The 17,519-nt window shown below is 41.2% G+C and overlaps 1 protein-coding gene across 1 annotated transcript in view; it reads right to left on the bottom strand.

Moving 5' to 3' along the window:
- Nucleotides 1–2,838: 2,838 nt before the first annotated feature.
- LOC309865647 (amine sulfotransferase-like) overlaps nucleotides 2,839–17,519 on the bottom strand; it is a 29,216-nt gene continuing 14,535 nt past the window's right edge. The window contains exons 3-7 of the mRNA XM_082732221.1: nucleotides 16,226–16,434; nucleotides 11,487–11,610; nucleotides 10,393–10,487; nucleotides 8,448–8,631; nucleotides 2,839–3,455 (exon numbers count right to left, since the gene is read on the bottom strand). Coding sequence (XP_082588347.1) covers nucleotides 3,334–3,455; nucleotides 8,448–8,631; nucleotides 10,393–10,487; nucleotides 11,487–11,610; nucleotides 16,226–16,434 — 734 coding nt within the window. The 3' untranslated portion in view covers nucleotides 2,839–3,333. The remainder of the gene's footprint in view (nucleotides 3,456–8,447; nucleotides 8,632–10,392; nucleotides 10,488–11,486; nucleotides 11,611–16,225; nucleotides 16,435–17,519) is intronic.

Raw genomic sequence — 17,519 nt, 5'->3', positions numbered from 1 at the left:
TGCCGCTTCTGATCACTACATTTGTATCTTTAGGGTAAATACCTAATAGAGTAATTGCTGGGTTATAGGGTACCTCTATTTTCAACTTTGTGAGGAACCTCTGTACCATTTTCCAGAGTGGTAATACCAGCTTGCATTCCCACTACCAGTGTAGGAGGGGTCCCCTTTCTCCACAGCCTCACCAACAACAGTCATTTCCTGACTTGTTAATTGTAGGCATTCTGACTGGTGTGACGTGGTATCTCTCTGTGGTTTTATTTGTATTTCACTAATGCCGAGTAATATTGAACACTTTCTCATGTGTCTGTTTGCCATTTGGATGTCTTCTTCTTCTTCTTTTTAAATTTATTTATTTATTTATTTATTTTTCATCATAACAGTATTCATTATTTTTGCACCACACTCAGTGCTCCATGCAAGCTGTGCCCTCTCTAATACCCACCACCTGGTTCTTCTTTGCTTAAATATCTTTTTTGTCTTCTGTCCATTTATTGATTGGATTACTTGTCCTTTGGGTATTGAGTTTGATAAGTTCTTTATAGATTATGGATACTAGCTCTTTATCTGATATGTCATTATCAGATAATAAGCAGATATCTTCTCCTATTCTCTCAATTGTCTTTTGATTTTGTTGACTGTTTCCTTTGCTGTGCAAAGCAGTTGATCATAATGAAGTCCCAGTAGTTCATTTTTGCCCTTGCTTCCTTTGGTTGTTCCGAATAAGGTCAAAGAGTTTGCTGCCTATGTTCTCAAAGATTTTGGTGGATACCTATCTCACATTGAGGTCTTTCATCCACACAGTTGCATTTCTAAGGGCTACGGAGAAACAGACCTCCTGGTGTCTTAGTGGAATGGGGATGAAGCAGACAGACTTGATTCATGTTAAATCAAAGACTCAGTTTCAGCCCAGTTCAATCCCTAATGGGAAATTACAAGCTAAAATAGAGGTATTAAGGATTTTTCATTTCTAGAGTGAAACAGAGCAGGTTCTGAATCAGAGGGCTAACACTACTTAGTTGCCCAGGGGAAATTTCTTTTCTCCTCTACACCTCTTCCTTTCCCAGCTCTGAAAGAGCACCTACCTCATCAGGGTTTTGTTAATCATAAAGGAGTTAATACATATGTAATTCTAAAGGCAATATCTTGCATACAGAAGGTGTCAATATTTAATTACTTTTGAGCACAAGATTTCCTTCCCTCTCGCCCACACAAATCCTAGTTTGAGAAGAAATAAGGAGAAAGGAAGAGAAAAGGGAGGTCTCCCTCCAGTCATATATCCCCCTTCTAAGCCCATAGCTGTGGAAGTTAGGAGCCTTGGGAAGAAAGGATTCAGGAAGGCAGGAAGTGGTATACCAGGAGCCACCCTGGAAGAGGAGAAATCCCTCCCAATGCAAGGACCAGGGCCCTTATATCCTTGTGTCAAGCTGCAGCTCAGGAAAGAAATAGGTGTGTTTCTTAGAAACAATAAAGAGAGCAAGGTTCAATGGAAGTCAAGACACATAAGGCAGCCAGCAACTCCAAGCTGGGCACAAAAAAGCAGACATATGTCAGCTGGTCTGCAGAATTGATAGGTGACCGCACCCACACCCCCACACTCCTGCAGGCCGCACTGACTGCCCTGTTTCCACTCAGCCAGCCTACTACCAGAAACCCAGAAGATACGTGAACAGGCAAAGCTTCAGGAGCAGTGATCAGCAGTTGGAAAACATAACTCAAAAATATGCTCCTCCCCTTAAGTGGGTAGAAGAAGAATAAATGAAACAAGATGGGATTGGGAGGGAGACAAACCATAAGTGACTCTTAATCTCACAAAACAAACTGAGGGTTGCTGGGGGGAGGGGGTTTGGGAGAAGGGGGTGGGATTATGGACATTGGGGAGGGTATGTGATTTGGTGAGTGCTGTGAAGTGTGTAAACCTGGTGATTCACAGACCTGTACCCCTCGGGATAAAAATATATGTTTATAAAAAATAAAAAAAAAATATGCTCCTCCCATATTACATTTAGCGAAATATTTCTATTGGTGAAAGACAACTATCATATGATCTCCTTGATACGAGGAGGTGGAGATGCAACGTATGGGGTTTGGGAGGTAGGAAAAGAATAAATGAAGGCAGATGGGATTGGGAGGGAGACAAATCATAAGAGAATCTTAATCTCACAAACAAACTGAGGGTTGCGGGTGGGGTTGGAGGGGGTCGGGGGAGGGGTGTAGCGAGAGGGTGGTGGGGTTCTGGACATTGGAGAGAATACGTGCTATGGTGAGTGCTATGAAGTGTGTAAACTTGGCAATTTACAGAATTGTACCCCTTGGGCTATTAACACATTATATGCTTATTAAAAAATTAAAGAAAAATTAGTAAAAAAAAAAAAAAACTCCTCCTCCCAATAGCTACAAATACCACAGAGGCCTGCTTAGGATAAACTGCACAGGAAATAAGTGAGGCTTGTATAAAACCATGCATCTGTACCAAATGACAGAAAGCAAACAAAAATTAATGCTGAGGGTACAATATCTTTGAATGGGAAGATAATCAATTAGTGGTAATGTCAGTTTTTAAATGACTTTTTAGGAATAAATCAGTACTCAGCAACATTCTAACACAACTCATTATGACAGTTGATTAACTTTTTTGAGAAATTACAGGTGGTTGTGAGAAACATATAACAGCAGAAAAATAGGTCCTTTTGCCCGAGTCTGCTCACATGAATGGAACTGATGGGAATGAGGTCATGTCTCTTTGAATTTACTGAAATACCTTTTTAACATGGTGGCTCTTTGATAAATGGTCTTGGCTCAATTTTTTATGTGTGAGAAAAATATAGTTGTCTTACAACATAAGAGAAAGAAAAATAAGATTTATGAATGCATGAAGATACTCGTGTTGGCAACCCTCAAAGTCAAACACAAAACCTAGAAGCCATAAAATGAAAGGTTGACTCACTATGTAAAAATTAAAACCTGACATATGAAGAAAGGCCATAAGTACCCTTTTTATAAATGACAAGTCTTCTATTACAAGCTGTAAATTGATCACATGCTATGACCTCCTATTTGGCCGAAGACCTTTGGAATTTCTGGATATAAAATAAAAACTCTTCCCTAATTATACACCAAAACCAAGAGGAAACCCTCTCCTGAACAGGCACTGGGGGATCCCCGCCAATGGACAACAGGCCACAGATGTCAAATGATGGAGAGTTGGATATTCATAGTTATTCATCACTCAGGTTTTATAGTAATGATTCAGTAACAGTCAAAGATGAACGTGGACAATTCAATATGTTTCCTTCGACAGTGCTTTTTTAGGGGATCTGTGCTTTGCTTCACATTCTAGTCTTCATTCATGTCCCAGATGAACTCCAGGGGAAAATCCTTCATCTCCCTTTGGAAAATCTTGTCAAACCTTTCATTCTGCTCAACAGTCAGGTGATTTTTCCAGTCTCCGATGGTACCTGGGAGGAAAAAGAAGGCAACTACATCCGTGAAGATTCTATGGAAGAGGGGGCTTGATACCTTAGTGGTATTGGGAGAAGCATTTCTGGCACTCTCATTGTTCTCCCCAAAAGGCCCCCCCACTGACTCCTGCACATGGCCACACCCCATCACTCTCTCACCTCCTGGCCAGGGGGCAAACTCATCCTGGCAGTTCTGCTGCAATCGAAGATCATTAGCCTAACTTCTCAGCTGGCAGCCAGCTGGAAAAGAAGAAAACCCTGGCAACTTGTTTACTATTGTGTTCCAGGCTAGCTTGGGCTCTGGTAGTTTTCTGAACTCCTTTAAAAGTTCCATACAATCACATATCCATGACCTAACATTTACTGATGAGGACACAGATGCTCAGAGAGACTTGGAAAATGCCGCCAGGGGTCCTACACTTTGGGTCGGCTCACCTGTAGTTACTCCTTTGTTACCCACTTTAGGTTCACAACAGTCTTACTTTAAACTTCTAGATATGGAGTCCTGATGACACACAGAGGCTGACAGAAGCAGAGGCCAGAACAGAAACCCTGATCTTCAAACACACTGCACTATAAACAAATAACTGAAACAAATGGAAACTCTAAGGAAACCGGAGACACAAACCACAACAGTGCAGGACCCTCAGCTAGTGCAAATGATATCCTGCCCTGTTGCACCTCACCTAAGAGAAGAGTGCGTGTGAGTGCACAATAAACATAAGTGAACACAAGTCACTTCCACATGTGGTTTGTCTCCTCCTAGTTTTCCTCTTAGCCATTCCAGTCTGTCATTTTTAGGTGTGTGAAAGACAGCGGAACACAGAACATTTTCTCTTTTCAAAGAGAAAAAAGTTGCAGGTGCCAGGGCCGGGGAAGTTGAGAAGGGTCTTAACATCATCAACACGGTAGGGTTTGTGGGGCATAACAGGAAGACAAGTCCCCACCTCAGGTGGGCTCCAAGGTCATATTTTCAAGTTGAACAGGAAAAGACATAGGAAGATTTATTCCTAGGTATCTTATGGTTTTGGGTGCAATTGTAAATGGGATGGACTCCTTAATTTCTCTTTCTTCTGTCTTGCTGTTGGTGTAGAGAAATGCAACTGATTTCTGTGCATTGATTTTATATCCTGACACTTTAGTGAATTCCTGTATAAGTTCTAGCAGTTTTGGAGTGGAGTCTTTTGGGTTTTCCACATATAGTATCATATCATCTGCAAAGAGTGATAATTTGACTTCTTCTTTGCCGATTTGGGTGCCTTTAATTTCCTTTTGTTGTCTGATTGCTGAGGCTAGGACCTCTAGTACGATGTTGAATAGCAGTGGTGATAATGGACATCCCTGCCGTGTTCCTGACCTTAGCGGAAAAGCTTTCAGTTTTTCTCCATTGAGAATGATATTTGCAGTGGGTTTTTCATAGATGGCTTTGATGATATTGAGGTATGTGCCCTCTATCCCTACACTTTGAAGGGTTTTGATTCCATGCTCCTGGATTGGAAGAATAAATATTGTGAAAATGTCTATGCTACCTAAAGCAATCTACACATTTAATGCAATTCCTATCAAAGTACCATCCATCTTTTTCAAAGAAATGGAACAAATAATGCTAAAATTTATATGGAACCAGAAAAGACCTCGAATAGCCAAAGGGATATTGAAAAAGAAAGCCAACGTTGGTGGCATCACAATTCCGGACTTCAAGCTCTATTACAAAGCTGTCATCATCAAGACAGCATGGTACTGGCACAAAAACAGACACATAGATCAATGGAACAGAATAGAGAGCCCAGAAATAGACCCTCAACTTTACAGTCAACTAATCTTCGACAAAGCAGGAAAGAATGTCCAATGGAAAAAAGACAGCCTCTTCAATAAATGGTGCTGGGAAAACTGGACAGCCACATGCAGAAAAATGAAATTGGACCATTTCCTTACACCACACACAAAAATAGACTCAAAATGGATGAAGGACCTCAATGTGCGAAAGGAATCCATCAGAATCCTTGAGAAGAACACAGGCAGCAACCTCTTCGACCTCAGCCGCAGCAACATCTTCCTAGGAACAATGCAAAAGGCAAGGGAAGCAAGGGAAAAAATGAACTATTGGGATTTCATCAAGATCAAAAGCTTTTGCACAGCAAAGGAAACAGTTAACAAAAATCAAAAGACAACTGACAGAATGGGAGAAGATATTTGCAAACGACATATCAGATAAAGGACTAGTGTCCAGAATCTATAAAGAACTTAGCAAACTCAACACCCAAAGAACAAATAATCCAATCAAGAAATGGGCAGAGGACATGAACAGACATTTCTGCAAAGAAGACATCCAGATGGCCAACAGACACATGAAAAAGTGCTCCATATCACTCGGCATCAGGGAAATACAAATCAAAACCACAATGAGATACCACCTCACACTAGTCAGAATGTCTAAAATCAACAAGTCAGGAAATGACAGATGCTGGCGAGGATGCGGAGACAGGGGAACCCTCCTACACTGTTGGTGGGAATGCAAGCTGGTACAGCCACTCTGGAAAACAGCATGGAGGTTCCTCAAAATGTTGAAAATAGAACTGCCCTATGACCCAGCAATTGCACTATTGGGTATTTACCCTAAAGATACAAACGTAGTGATCCTAAGGGGCACATGCACCTGAATGTTTATAGCAGCAATGTCCACAATAGCCAAACTATGGAAAGAACCTAGATGTCCATCAACAGATGAATGGATCAAGAAGATGTGGTATATATACGCAATGGAATACTATGCAGCCATAAAAAGAAATGAAATCTTGCCATTTGCGACAACATGGATGGAACTAGAGCGTATCATGCTTAGCGAAATAAGTCAAGCAGAGACAGACAACTATCATATGATCTCCCTGATATGAGGAAGTGGTGATGCAACATGGGGGCTTAAGTGGGTAGGAGAAGAATCAATGAAACAAGATGGGATTGGGAGGGAGACAAACCATAAGTGACTCTTAATCTCACAAAACAAACTGAGGGTTGCTGGGGGGGAGGGGGGTTGGGAGAAGGGGAGTGGGTTTATGGACACTGGGGAGGGCATGTGCTTTGATGAGTGCTGTGAAGTGTGTAAACCTGGCGATTCACAGACCTGTACCCCTGGGGATAAAAATATATGTTTATAAAAAATAAAAAAATTTAAAAAAAAGACATAGGAAGAGATTAAGTGAAGGAAATCCTAATTTAGCAAAATCAAAGTGCATATTTCTTGCTACTTGACATAGAGGCATAGAACCCTATGATCAAATGCAAAATTTATGTCTCTAATTCTGTATTATACATTATTTGTGTACTAAAATCATATCATTTAGAATGATGGTATAAAAATAAAAGAAATATTTAACATGTTCAAATATATAAGTTATGTATGAAGTTATTAATTTATAATCCCAGTCACCAAAAGTATGAGATATTGAGACAAATGAGATATTCCTATACTTTTTTATGATGTAAGAATCTGGTTTCCTAGAGGACACATGACAGTCCTGCCCAAGAACAAAAGTGCAGTGAATGTGTGTTCTTTTTTTTAAATTAATTAATTTTCAGCATAACAGTATTCATTATTTTTTCACCACACCTAGTGCTCCATGCAATCCGTGACCTCTAGAATACCCACCACCTGGTACCCCAACCTCCCACCCCCACCCGCCACTTCAAACCCCTCAGATTGTTTTTCAGAGTCCATAGTCTCTCATGATTCACCTCCCCTTCCAATTTACCCCAACTCCCTTCTTCTTTCTAACTCCCCATGTGCTTCATGCTTTATGTTATGCTCCACAAATAAGTGAAACCGTATGATGACTCTCTCCTTGACTTATTTCACTAAGCATAATCTCTTTCAGTCCCGTCCATGTTGCTACAAAAGTTGGGTATACAGCAAAGGAAACAGTCAAAAAAACAAAGAGGTAACCCATGGAATGGGAGAAGATATTTGCAAATGACAGTACAGACAAAAGGTTGATATCCAGGATCTATAATGAACTCCTCAAACTCAACACACACAAGACAGACAATCATATAAAAAAAAATGGGCAGAAGATATGAACAGACACTTCTCCAATCAAGACATACAAATGGCTATCCGACACATGAAAAAATGTTCATCATCACTAGCCATCAGGGAGATTCAAATTAAAACCACATTTGAGATATCACCTTACACCAGTTAGAATGGCCAAAATTAACAAGACAGGAAACAACATGTGTTGGAGGGGATGTGGAGAAAGGGGAACCCTCTTCCACTATTGGTGGGAATGCAAGTTGGTGCAGCCTCTTTGGAGAACAGTGTGGAGATTCCTCAAGAAATTAAAAATAGAACTTCCCTCTGACCCTCCAATTGCTCTCCTGGGTATTTACCCCAAAGATACAGATGTAGTGAAAAGAAGGGTCATCTGTTTCCCAATGTTTATAGCAGCAATGGCCACGGTCGCCAAACTATGGAAAGAACCAAGATGCCCTTCAACAGATGAACGGTTAAGGAAAATGTGGTCCATATACACTATGGAGTATTATGCCTCCATCAGAAAGGATGAATGTGTGTTCTTAAGTCAACCCTGGAGGAGCTTGAGGGTAAAGCACAGAGAAGGAAGAGCAGCCAGTGAGGGCCACAGCTGTCATTAACTCTGCAACAGGAGCTGAGCACATGCTAATGAGGGAAAGCAGACTAACACTAAATGAACAACCATTTGTGGAGACATTGTGCTAGGAATCGGTAGATTGTCAGGGGGCCATGAGGAAGACCTCATGACTATAAGTCACTCATTAGATTTATTCAGCGAACAAATAGCAGAGTCTCCTTGTAGAACACCAGAAGAAATCATAGGAAATCATCACCTTCTAGCCAAATGAACAGGCCCATGAGGGCCCATGATGTTAGGAGAGTCCACCAACAAACTTAGAAGCTACACTCTAGCCCATTGCTACCAGAGTGCAACTTGGCCGCTCACTGTTCACCCTCACCTTTGCGAAGAAAATGACCTTTTGCATTTGGCCCAAATACAATGGCTTTTATATTGTCATAATTTGCTAGTGGGTCATCCTTCATGTTCTCAAATGTGGCCTGTCTCACAACTGCATCGATATCCTCGGCACTCAATACTTTCCCCAGAATCTTGCAGATTTTTAACACAGAACATCTGGGATCCTGAAATAAATCAGAGTATGGTAAATTATGCAATTATAAGAAAGAAGACTTCAACAAAACTCACAGGTAAGTATTCTTATGGGAGTGAAAAATGCAGGTACTTATGCTGGCTAGAAAAATGGAGTTGCACCATGAGAAGTGACTTGCTTATTCCTTCTTGGTAAATTCATCTTCCACTGTGCAGTGTTTTAGAGCACATTTGAGTTCATTTAGGAACACTCATATTCATTCTATCTGCATTAACTCAGCAAAAATTGGGAGCAGATACCTATGTCAGACACTGTCCATGCAATGGAGCAAGGGCACAGAGGCACAACAGAGAATCAGTGCTGGGAAATCATTTCACAGACCTATGGGCAGAATTCAGAGAAAGTCTCAACAAAGACGACAAATTTGTCATGAGAGTTCAAGCAAAAAGAGGTGTTTTCTAGATAGTCACACTGAAGGGGTGGAGTCCAGACAAAAGAAAGAATATACGCAGTGTTGGTGTTGCATGGAAGGTATGAGATACCAGGTCAGGTGACTGTCAGAATTTCAGCTTCCCTGGTGGAGCTTCATAGGCGCACGGCTCGTGTGAGAAAGTGGTGAGATGAGGCCGGAAGCAGTGGAGAGGCCATAATGTGGGGAAGGTTACAGATAGGACACGGACCTGAATCTCACTTTGGTAGGTGTTACAGACTCAACAAGATTCTAGGAAGGGTGTCATCAGCTTGGGGCAGGGGTAACAGAAACCAGGGACAAATACTCAGCAGGTAGCAGCCCTTAATCGTGCCTGGCTTGCAGCTCCTTCTCCTCTTCCGTGTTTAGAGATCCCTGGTGGTGTTCGGGCAGCAGTGCCCAGTCCCTGTCCGGTAATGATCCTGATTGATCGAAGATCCTCAGGGTAATCCCATTGCCCTCTAGGAGATATTCACCTGGGTTGGTCACATGACCCAATTTTGGTATTGAAACAGAAAGATGAAGTCAAACAGAAGCTTAAAAGAGTGATTTTCCTTCTAGTGATGAGATGAGAGCAAAGCAAGGCAAGGAAGTCCTTCTTGTCCCACTTCCTTCTCTTTCTGCCATACATGCTGTCATCTGAGGACATCACTTTGGAGCCCTCATCCTGCTACTATGAGGGGAGACATCATTGCCACACTAAATATGATAGGAAGGAAAGAGAGAAAATGCCTGGGACATTCACGACATGCTGGAGTTGCTACAAACAGTATCAGGATAACCTGCCTCTGGGATTCAGTCAATAAGTAGTAGAAGTTCTTCTGTTTTAAGGTGTTCATAGTTGACTACTGGGATCTGGATTCCTTCTAATCATAACACAGACATTTCACTTAATTTTTCCTGCAGGGCTTTAACTATACACAGTACAGATGAGTATAAAATTTCCCAGGAGATGCATCCCAGAACAATGAATATAACATCAAGCATGCTAATAGAATCAATAATGCAAAAATTAGATTACATAATCCACAAAAGACTGACCAACAATCTGGCTCACAATAATCAAATAGGTGCATACCCATAAGGATAAATAGACAATGCCTCACACACAGTTACTTTTGGAAAAAAAGTCCCAGGTAATTAGTTGTAAATGACCACCTGGTAATTAAGGTACAGAAGTGATAGAAGAAAAATGTCTCCTGTACATCTACTCCGGGATCTCAAATTTGGTATTGTTTTTGGGTGTTCTACCCATGAACCATCAATTCATTCGATCAGGGTGCCTTTCAGCTGCCACAAAGTCTCTGACATCATGTTTCTCACCTTCTTCATCTCCTCATAGGTCATGAACTGAATGTTGAAGAGGCTTCTGTGCTCATACCAACCTTTGATGTGGTCAAACCAAAGGCTTCCCACCACTGGGGGAGAAACAGATACATATTTAGGTAAATATGTTGAACAGGTTGAAAAGAAGCTACAGTTGTGGGAGGTGCAGGAATCTTTAGTAACAAAGAAGGGAAAGGAAGTTTGTTTGCAGATATCAGATTTCCCCTAGCTCCTGGCTCTGGGAGAACTATCCACCTTCTAGAAAACAATTCCATAAACTCGGAACAATCGGTCTCTTAAAAATGCAATTCATATAGACAGAAATCATCTTCCCAAGGGAGAGAAAAACTGAAGCCAGGAAACAGAAGAAAGAATCTTCTCCTTTTGTTCCTCCTGCTGTCCACAAAGACACAGGGAGTTATTTCCTTGATGTATGCAACATGAAGGCTCCCTGATGGGTCACTTGAACTCTGCACAGAGACTAATGTTAGTTAACTCTCCTGTTCCAGATCATCATCTCTACCTCCCTAGGCCTTTCCCCTGCTCAAACAGCCACACTGGCACCTCAGAAAAGAATGCAAAGAGCACATGGCTGTCTCCCGTGATAGAGTAGGCAATGCTTGGGGGTTGTGAGTTGGAGCCCCACAGTGGGCATAGAGATTACTAAAAAATAAATAAAAATTTAATAAAAGTAAAAAAAAAAAGAAAGGAATGTAGAACACAATTCTGTCAAATAGATCTCCCCATGCAATATGCAGGTACAGCCCAATCCTGTGATCTAAATTGAGATGCTTCTCTCTGAGCTAGAGTCGAAAATTGTAAGCTTATGAATCCTCTTTGTCATGGTTAGATGTAAATATTTTATGATGATATAACTGCAACTTGTCAGTCTCCTGAGAGGGAGCAGGAGTAAGCAAAATTTGTATCAATGGCTTGTCATGGTCATCCAAGACAACCCTACCAACTGGCTTGATACATTGATTACTGACCCCTGTTCAACTATCTCGTCATACTCTCTCTGCCAAATTCACTAAGTTAAACATTTACCACAGGATGCCAAATGAATTACTTATGGTATAAATTATAGTTACCTCTTCCTTCGAGAAATTGTTTCATGAATTCCTCAAAGGTACCTGTAAACTCTAACATTACATTCTTTGCAAAGTGAAAATATGAGCACATAACATCCTTAGGGTTTCTGTATACATAAATGATCTGGAAAGAAAGGAGGCGTTCATTATTTCTGAGGCTTTCATTCTCTCATATTTTTACCCTACTACTTTCCAATCGGATGAAGCCCCTTCTCTTAACTTTACACTTTCCTAATATGTCATGTATAAACTCAACCCTCTTTGTATTTTGGGTTTCCCCTTCTCAACCATGCCTCTCCCTATCAATTACTCCTCAAGACACACCTCCCATGGTACCTCTTCTCAACTCACCCTGACAGAAAGCAACAATAGTCTCTTATCCCTACAGCAACAAGCTAATACATGTGGCAATACCCCAAAGCTATAAGAATGTGTAACAGTAGGGAAAACTTACTAAGATAGTTTCAAATCATCTTAGAAAATTCAGAGTGTGTTTTTTATCCTTCAGCATATGGCTTACATAGTTCTTATTTATATATCTTCATTGTGTAAACTACAGGTACTTTTCATGCAGTAGTTACTTCAGTATTTTTTGCATTGGAGGAATATAGGATTCATTTTAAAAGTTGTTTACTTTTGACATTAGAATATAAAATATCATCAATCTCTGTCCAACCCACATTTAAGTGGCTTATTCGCTGTGTGTACAGAATATTCAGGGGGCCTGGATGAAACCCAAGGCTTGTATTTTCACTGTGCAATGGTATGTATATATTGTGTGACTCTTTTGGGAAGCATCTAGGAAAGCTTTCAGTCACCTACTGCCTCCCTGCACATTGCCTGGAGCCAACCTTAAGCTAGGCGATGGGAAGATGATGTGAGCACTAAGTGGCCCCACTGTACTGGAAATAGAGTCCTTCCCTCATCAGGATTACCTGATATCAACAAAGTGACTGATAATATCAAACAACTGTCAGCAGTGGTTGATACCTCTGTAATGAAAGAAAAGATCCTCCTAAACATGAAGGAAGAAGTTCTTTTCATTCCCTTGCTGTGACTCTTCATGCCTCCTGCTTATGCCTTGAGAATAGCTTCTTGTCATTAATCTTTATGCTTAGAGAAGTAAATAGTGACTTGTGCACAATGGTACAACTGAGTCACTTATGCCACATGTCCTGATCCTAACCCTCTTGGGTAGATAATGATGCTTTTGTTAACACAGGGGACCTGGGAAGTGGAGTGGTTTGAAAATGAAATCAAAACGCCATTAGGATATTGGAGTTCACGTTTGGATAATAGAGTCCAGAGAAACATTCTACAGTCTCTGTAGAACTAATATAAGAAGTAGTAAATAAGTTTATAGCAATCTAGGATTAAAGGGAGAAATCAACTACATATACATAGTATTTAAAGTCTTTGAAGTATTTAGGTACTATATACATAGTATTTAAAGTATGAAAGTATTTAGGTGATTAGGCAATGTAAAATAGGGATTCATAACAGAGGGAGGAGAAGTCCAGGCCAAACACCTGGGAATCATCAGCTCTCAGAGGTTAGTCAGAGAAGGACAAGCCACTAAAAAGGAAGGAGCAGGGTCCCAGAAAGCCATATATAAGGTAAAGAAGAAGCAGTGAACATTTCCTAAATAGTAGAGGTATCACCTTTTCTCCCAAAACACCAAAGCCCAAGATAAGAGTGCAACAGGTTAGGTTAACTCATCATCTCAATGTTGTCAATGACTTAGAGTCTTCCATGTTTCTACTCTGACATGTTCACCCTACTCCACATGTCAGATGGCTACCACTTTTCATCCCCATGGTCTCCTTAAAGAGTGAAGAAACCTTTTCTGAGAAAACATGGAAGAAACTTCTTCCCTTATGTCATTGCTCATAAGCATGTCCTTTACCTGTGCCTGAATAAATCCCTGCAAGCTGCCTGGCACCAAAGCCTGGACTTGGTCCAATCAAAGCGTACTTTGGACCCTACTCCAGGGTAAAAATATCAAGCCAGAATCACATAGAAGATACAAATCCAAGCATAATGGCAGTTCTACTGACATGAAACGTGATGCAAGGGAGTGGTTATGGGGTTGGAATCCATCAGTATCTGCTCTAAGTGTCCACTGAGACAGGCTGAAAACCTACAATGTGGTGGTGTCTGGAACGCCAGGAAAAGAAAATGTTTAAAGAGGTAAAAAGTGATAAACTACATCAGATGGCAGTGGTAGGCCAGGAAAATGATAAGAAATGATCCTGCATTTTGAAAATGTTAAAAAAAAAAAAAGGTGACATTGACATTCAGGATCCAATGAAAGAGCTAAATTCTTTTAATATGTTTCTCTCAAACTGGAAATGAAAGGCAGTAGCTGAAAATGGAAACAGAGCAAGAGAAATTTTGTTTTACTATAAAAATGTGCCACATGAAAACCTGGTTATGGGCCAAATGGAATAATCCTGTAATCAGAAGGAAATTGGAGATGAACGAAACGTAGAAATTATATTGCTCAAGCGAACTCTTTGAGAATGAAGCATCCCGGATAATCAGCTATATGGGCAACCTCGAGCATCATAGGACATTTAACAGCACCCTGGGCCTCAACCCACTAAAGACCAGCAGCATCACCACCATAGCCAAAATGCTCCAAATATCCTATGGGGGAAAAATGTCTTCCATTCGTGAAACAGTGGGATAGATAAAAGGAATACAAAAGAGATCCAAACCATGAGTGGAGGGGCAGATATGTAATGAGAACAGAAATGGTCAGCACATCCCTCTTTTCTTCTTTGGCTTTGAGAATGGCTTCTTGTCATTAAACTATATGCTTAGAGAAGTAAAGGGTGACCTAGGCACAACAGTACAACTGAGTCAATTATGCCACATGTCCTGATCCTAACCCTCTTAGGTAGATAATGACACATTAGTTAACACAGGGAACCTGCGAAATGGAATGGTTTGAAGATAAAATCAAAATGTCATTAGGATTTACACATGCCACTTTTCTTCTTCAGGAGGTTTCCACTGTGGAGGTCTTTGATTGGGAATGGTCTTTTGGGAGTCATTCGCTGGAACAGGTGGAGCAGAATGCTATTGAGGTTTGAGAAGACAGAAGACAATAGCAAGCAGTCGTTTTAGAAAGGCAAAGGGGAAGCAAAACATTTAAAAAGTAAATTTTGAGTATTGAGGCCATAAAAGTAAAAAGGAGATACAACTTTTACATGAATTGGAATTTTTCCTATCACATTACCAGATTCGTGAACACAGGTTCAAATATACAAGTATTGGGTTTCACCAGAATTAGGTGTTGGCAGCTGATCATAATAGAGTTGACTAGGGCAAGAGAATCGAGACAAAGGTGATTTGAATGTCAAATATGGAGCTATTGGTGGGTGTGAAGTGGAAGAGATGGATGAGAGAGTGTGGAGAGGGAGTGGAGAGGTGGAGGGGGAGGGGACTGGAGATACGAATGTGGTGACTGGTCACTCCAGGGACACCTGAAAGGAGTGGGAGGCAAAGGAGGCAGCTCTCAAAGAACAAGGTGCTTCAAGTCAGGATTCAAGGTAGGGCAGTTACTGGCGATGCCTTTGTTCATTCACTCAACTCTACTACCCTCTGGACACTCCTCTGTGTACTGCAAACTCCATCTCTCTCATGTTTACACTCTGGCCAGAAATGGACTATAAATAAACAGGTACACAGATGGCAAATGGTGTCAAGAATAAAGGCAGGTTTATACCACCTTATAAACTCTGGAGGTTGGTGGAGGAAAAAGGTCGCTGGTGATGGTGTCAATACTAAGAGGTTTGGCAGGACTAGAGGTATGGGAGGCCAGTGCAGAGCCTGAGGAGGTCAACATGAAGGAGGCAATCCTGCACTTGCATGACCCTGAGAATGACTGCCTCTTTCCCATTGACCCCGCTGGGGCAATTTGGCTCACCCTTGTCTGGTGCTGACAAAAGACCATTCACTTCAAGTTAGAAATAATCCCATGAGCAACAGGAGTAGAGGGAGAGTGGAAAGTCATGAGTCAAGAGCTGAAATTATCAGTGGATGGAGGTGACTGATCCAGGGAGACGGAGAGACAATTCTTCAGCAGAGATGAATGATTTCCTCTGAGGTTCCCTCAGAATTCCAAGGAACAAGGTACATTTAGAGAGGAAGTAGGCAAAAGAGGTGAAGTGTGAAAAGGAAAGAGGGAGGGCATGCAGAGTAAACAGAAGAAATTGCTAGCATTGTATACACCCTTGCTAATACAGCTGATTCAAAAATGAAAGGATATATTTTATATATGATATTATAACACACTGTATAAAGTAAATTAAATCGATACTTATATACTCTTTCATTTCAAGATTCAAATCTGATACTATGAGATAAGAAAACAGATGGCTTTTGAAAATTGAAGTAAAGGGGTGCCTGAGCTGCTTAGTTGGTTTAGTGTCTGCCTTTAGCCCAGGTCATGATCCCAGGGTCCTAAGATCAAGCCCTGCATGGGAGTAGGGCTGGGTGGAGGGATCCTTTACAGCAGGGAGCCTGTTTCTCTCTCAACCTGTCCTGCTTGTTCCCTCGCTCTCTCTCTCTCTCTCAAATAAATAAAGTCTTTAAAACAAAAAAGAAAAGTAAAGTGTGTAAAATGCTACATTTGCCAACAGCTGGATGAGTGCACGGTGTTGATATCCTGAAATGAAATGAAATAGTGAAAAAGAGCAGTTAGCTCTCAGCAGTCAGAGCCCATTTCCTACTTTGGCTTTTTTGTTCTTCAGCCCACTGGGAACCAAGTAGTATGGGAGGTGGGTAGAGAAGAGACGAGGGGATGGTCTTTCCCCAAAATCCATTTCTGGAGTTTTATACTCAAAGAAGGGGACTCTTTCCTTGGTTTCCAGTTTTCCAGTGCCTTTGCGATGTTCCTCAGAATAAATCAGACTTAATAATTGCTGAAACCAGATGGTTCCTGTAAAAGAAATAATTTTGTTTTCAATGATGATCCAAAATGGAGGTAGATATATCATGAATTTTTAATCAGAGTTTGTTACTATAATAAGTACAATGTGATTTCATCTGAATGAGATTGTTAATATATGTAAATGCAGTGTGGGAGAAAGAAAGCAAACGTGGCCTTTCTTTTCCTGTTTCAGGAGATGCTCCACCTGAAACTCCGTGGGCAGTGTCCCACAAAGTTATATTTTTACTCTTCTGTGTTTCTTCTGCTTCGCATATGGGTCTTTCAAATGATCTTCTATGCCTGCCTCTCTACTTCCTTCCTCAAGCCCACTCCTAGAACATGAGCCAAAAGAAGCCAAGGAAAAGGAACTCAGTGGAAGGAGGCAGTTCCCAGCTTTGCGAGCTTCCCCATGTTTGCTTCTGTTTCCTGTGATCTCCCCTTCAGGAAACAATGTTCATTATAAATCCCTACTGGAGGCTCCTGGACACCGACATGCAGACAAAAAGGGAAAGACGATGCAGAATGTTGGACCCTTCGCTTTAAGTGGGATGTGACAATTCTTATGATGACTATTTCACCTAATGTCACTTAGAGTGGACATTTGTCACAAAGTATGTGGGTGTAATTGCCTGGTTATTTTCCCTACAGTTCATGTGCATGTTTCATATATGGGGGCTTTAAGGTTGAAAACACACCTCACACAGGTAATCCTTCTGACATATCCAGGCAATGCCTTAAAAGACTTACCACAACAAAAACTCACAGGCCCCAGAAAGACTCAAATCAGCTTCTGAAATGAGAAAACCCACTGGCCCCTTGTCCATTCTCATCCCTGGCTTCCTTCCTGAGACCATCCCATCACCCATGCTAAGTAGCAGCACCCAGTGAGCAAGATCACCGTTGGGCACACATTCTCTGTGACAGGTGCTTCTGGTGTGTCCCTTATCTGGTCCACCCAGGACCTTATTATAGGTGTTGTAGTCCTCCAGTGTTGCCAAGAGAAGACCAAGGCCACAAGAGACCTTTGTGTTACCATAGCTGGAGCTCAAACTGAATGAAAACTCTGTGTTACAAGGTTCTGAAAGTCTTTCTAG

Source organism: Mustela nivalis (assembly GCF_964662115.1).
Source record: "Mustela nivalis genome assembly, chromosome: 5".
Lineage (NCBI taxonomy): Eukaryota > Metazoa > Chordata > Mammalia > Carnivora > Mustelidae > Mustela > Mustela nivalis.
This window is presented reverse-complemented; position numbering and strand designations above follow the sequence as displayed.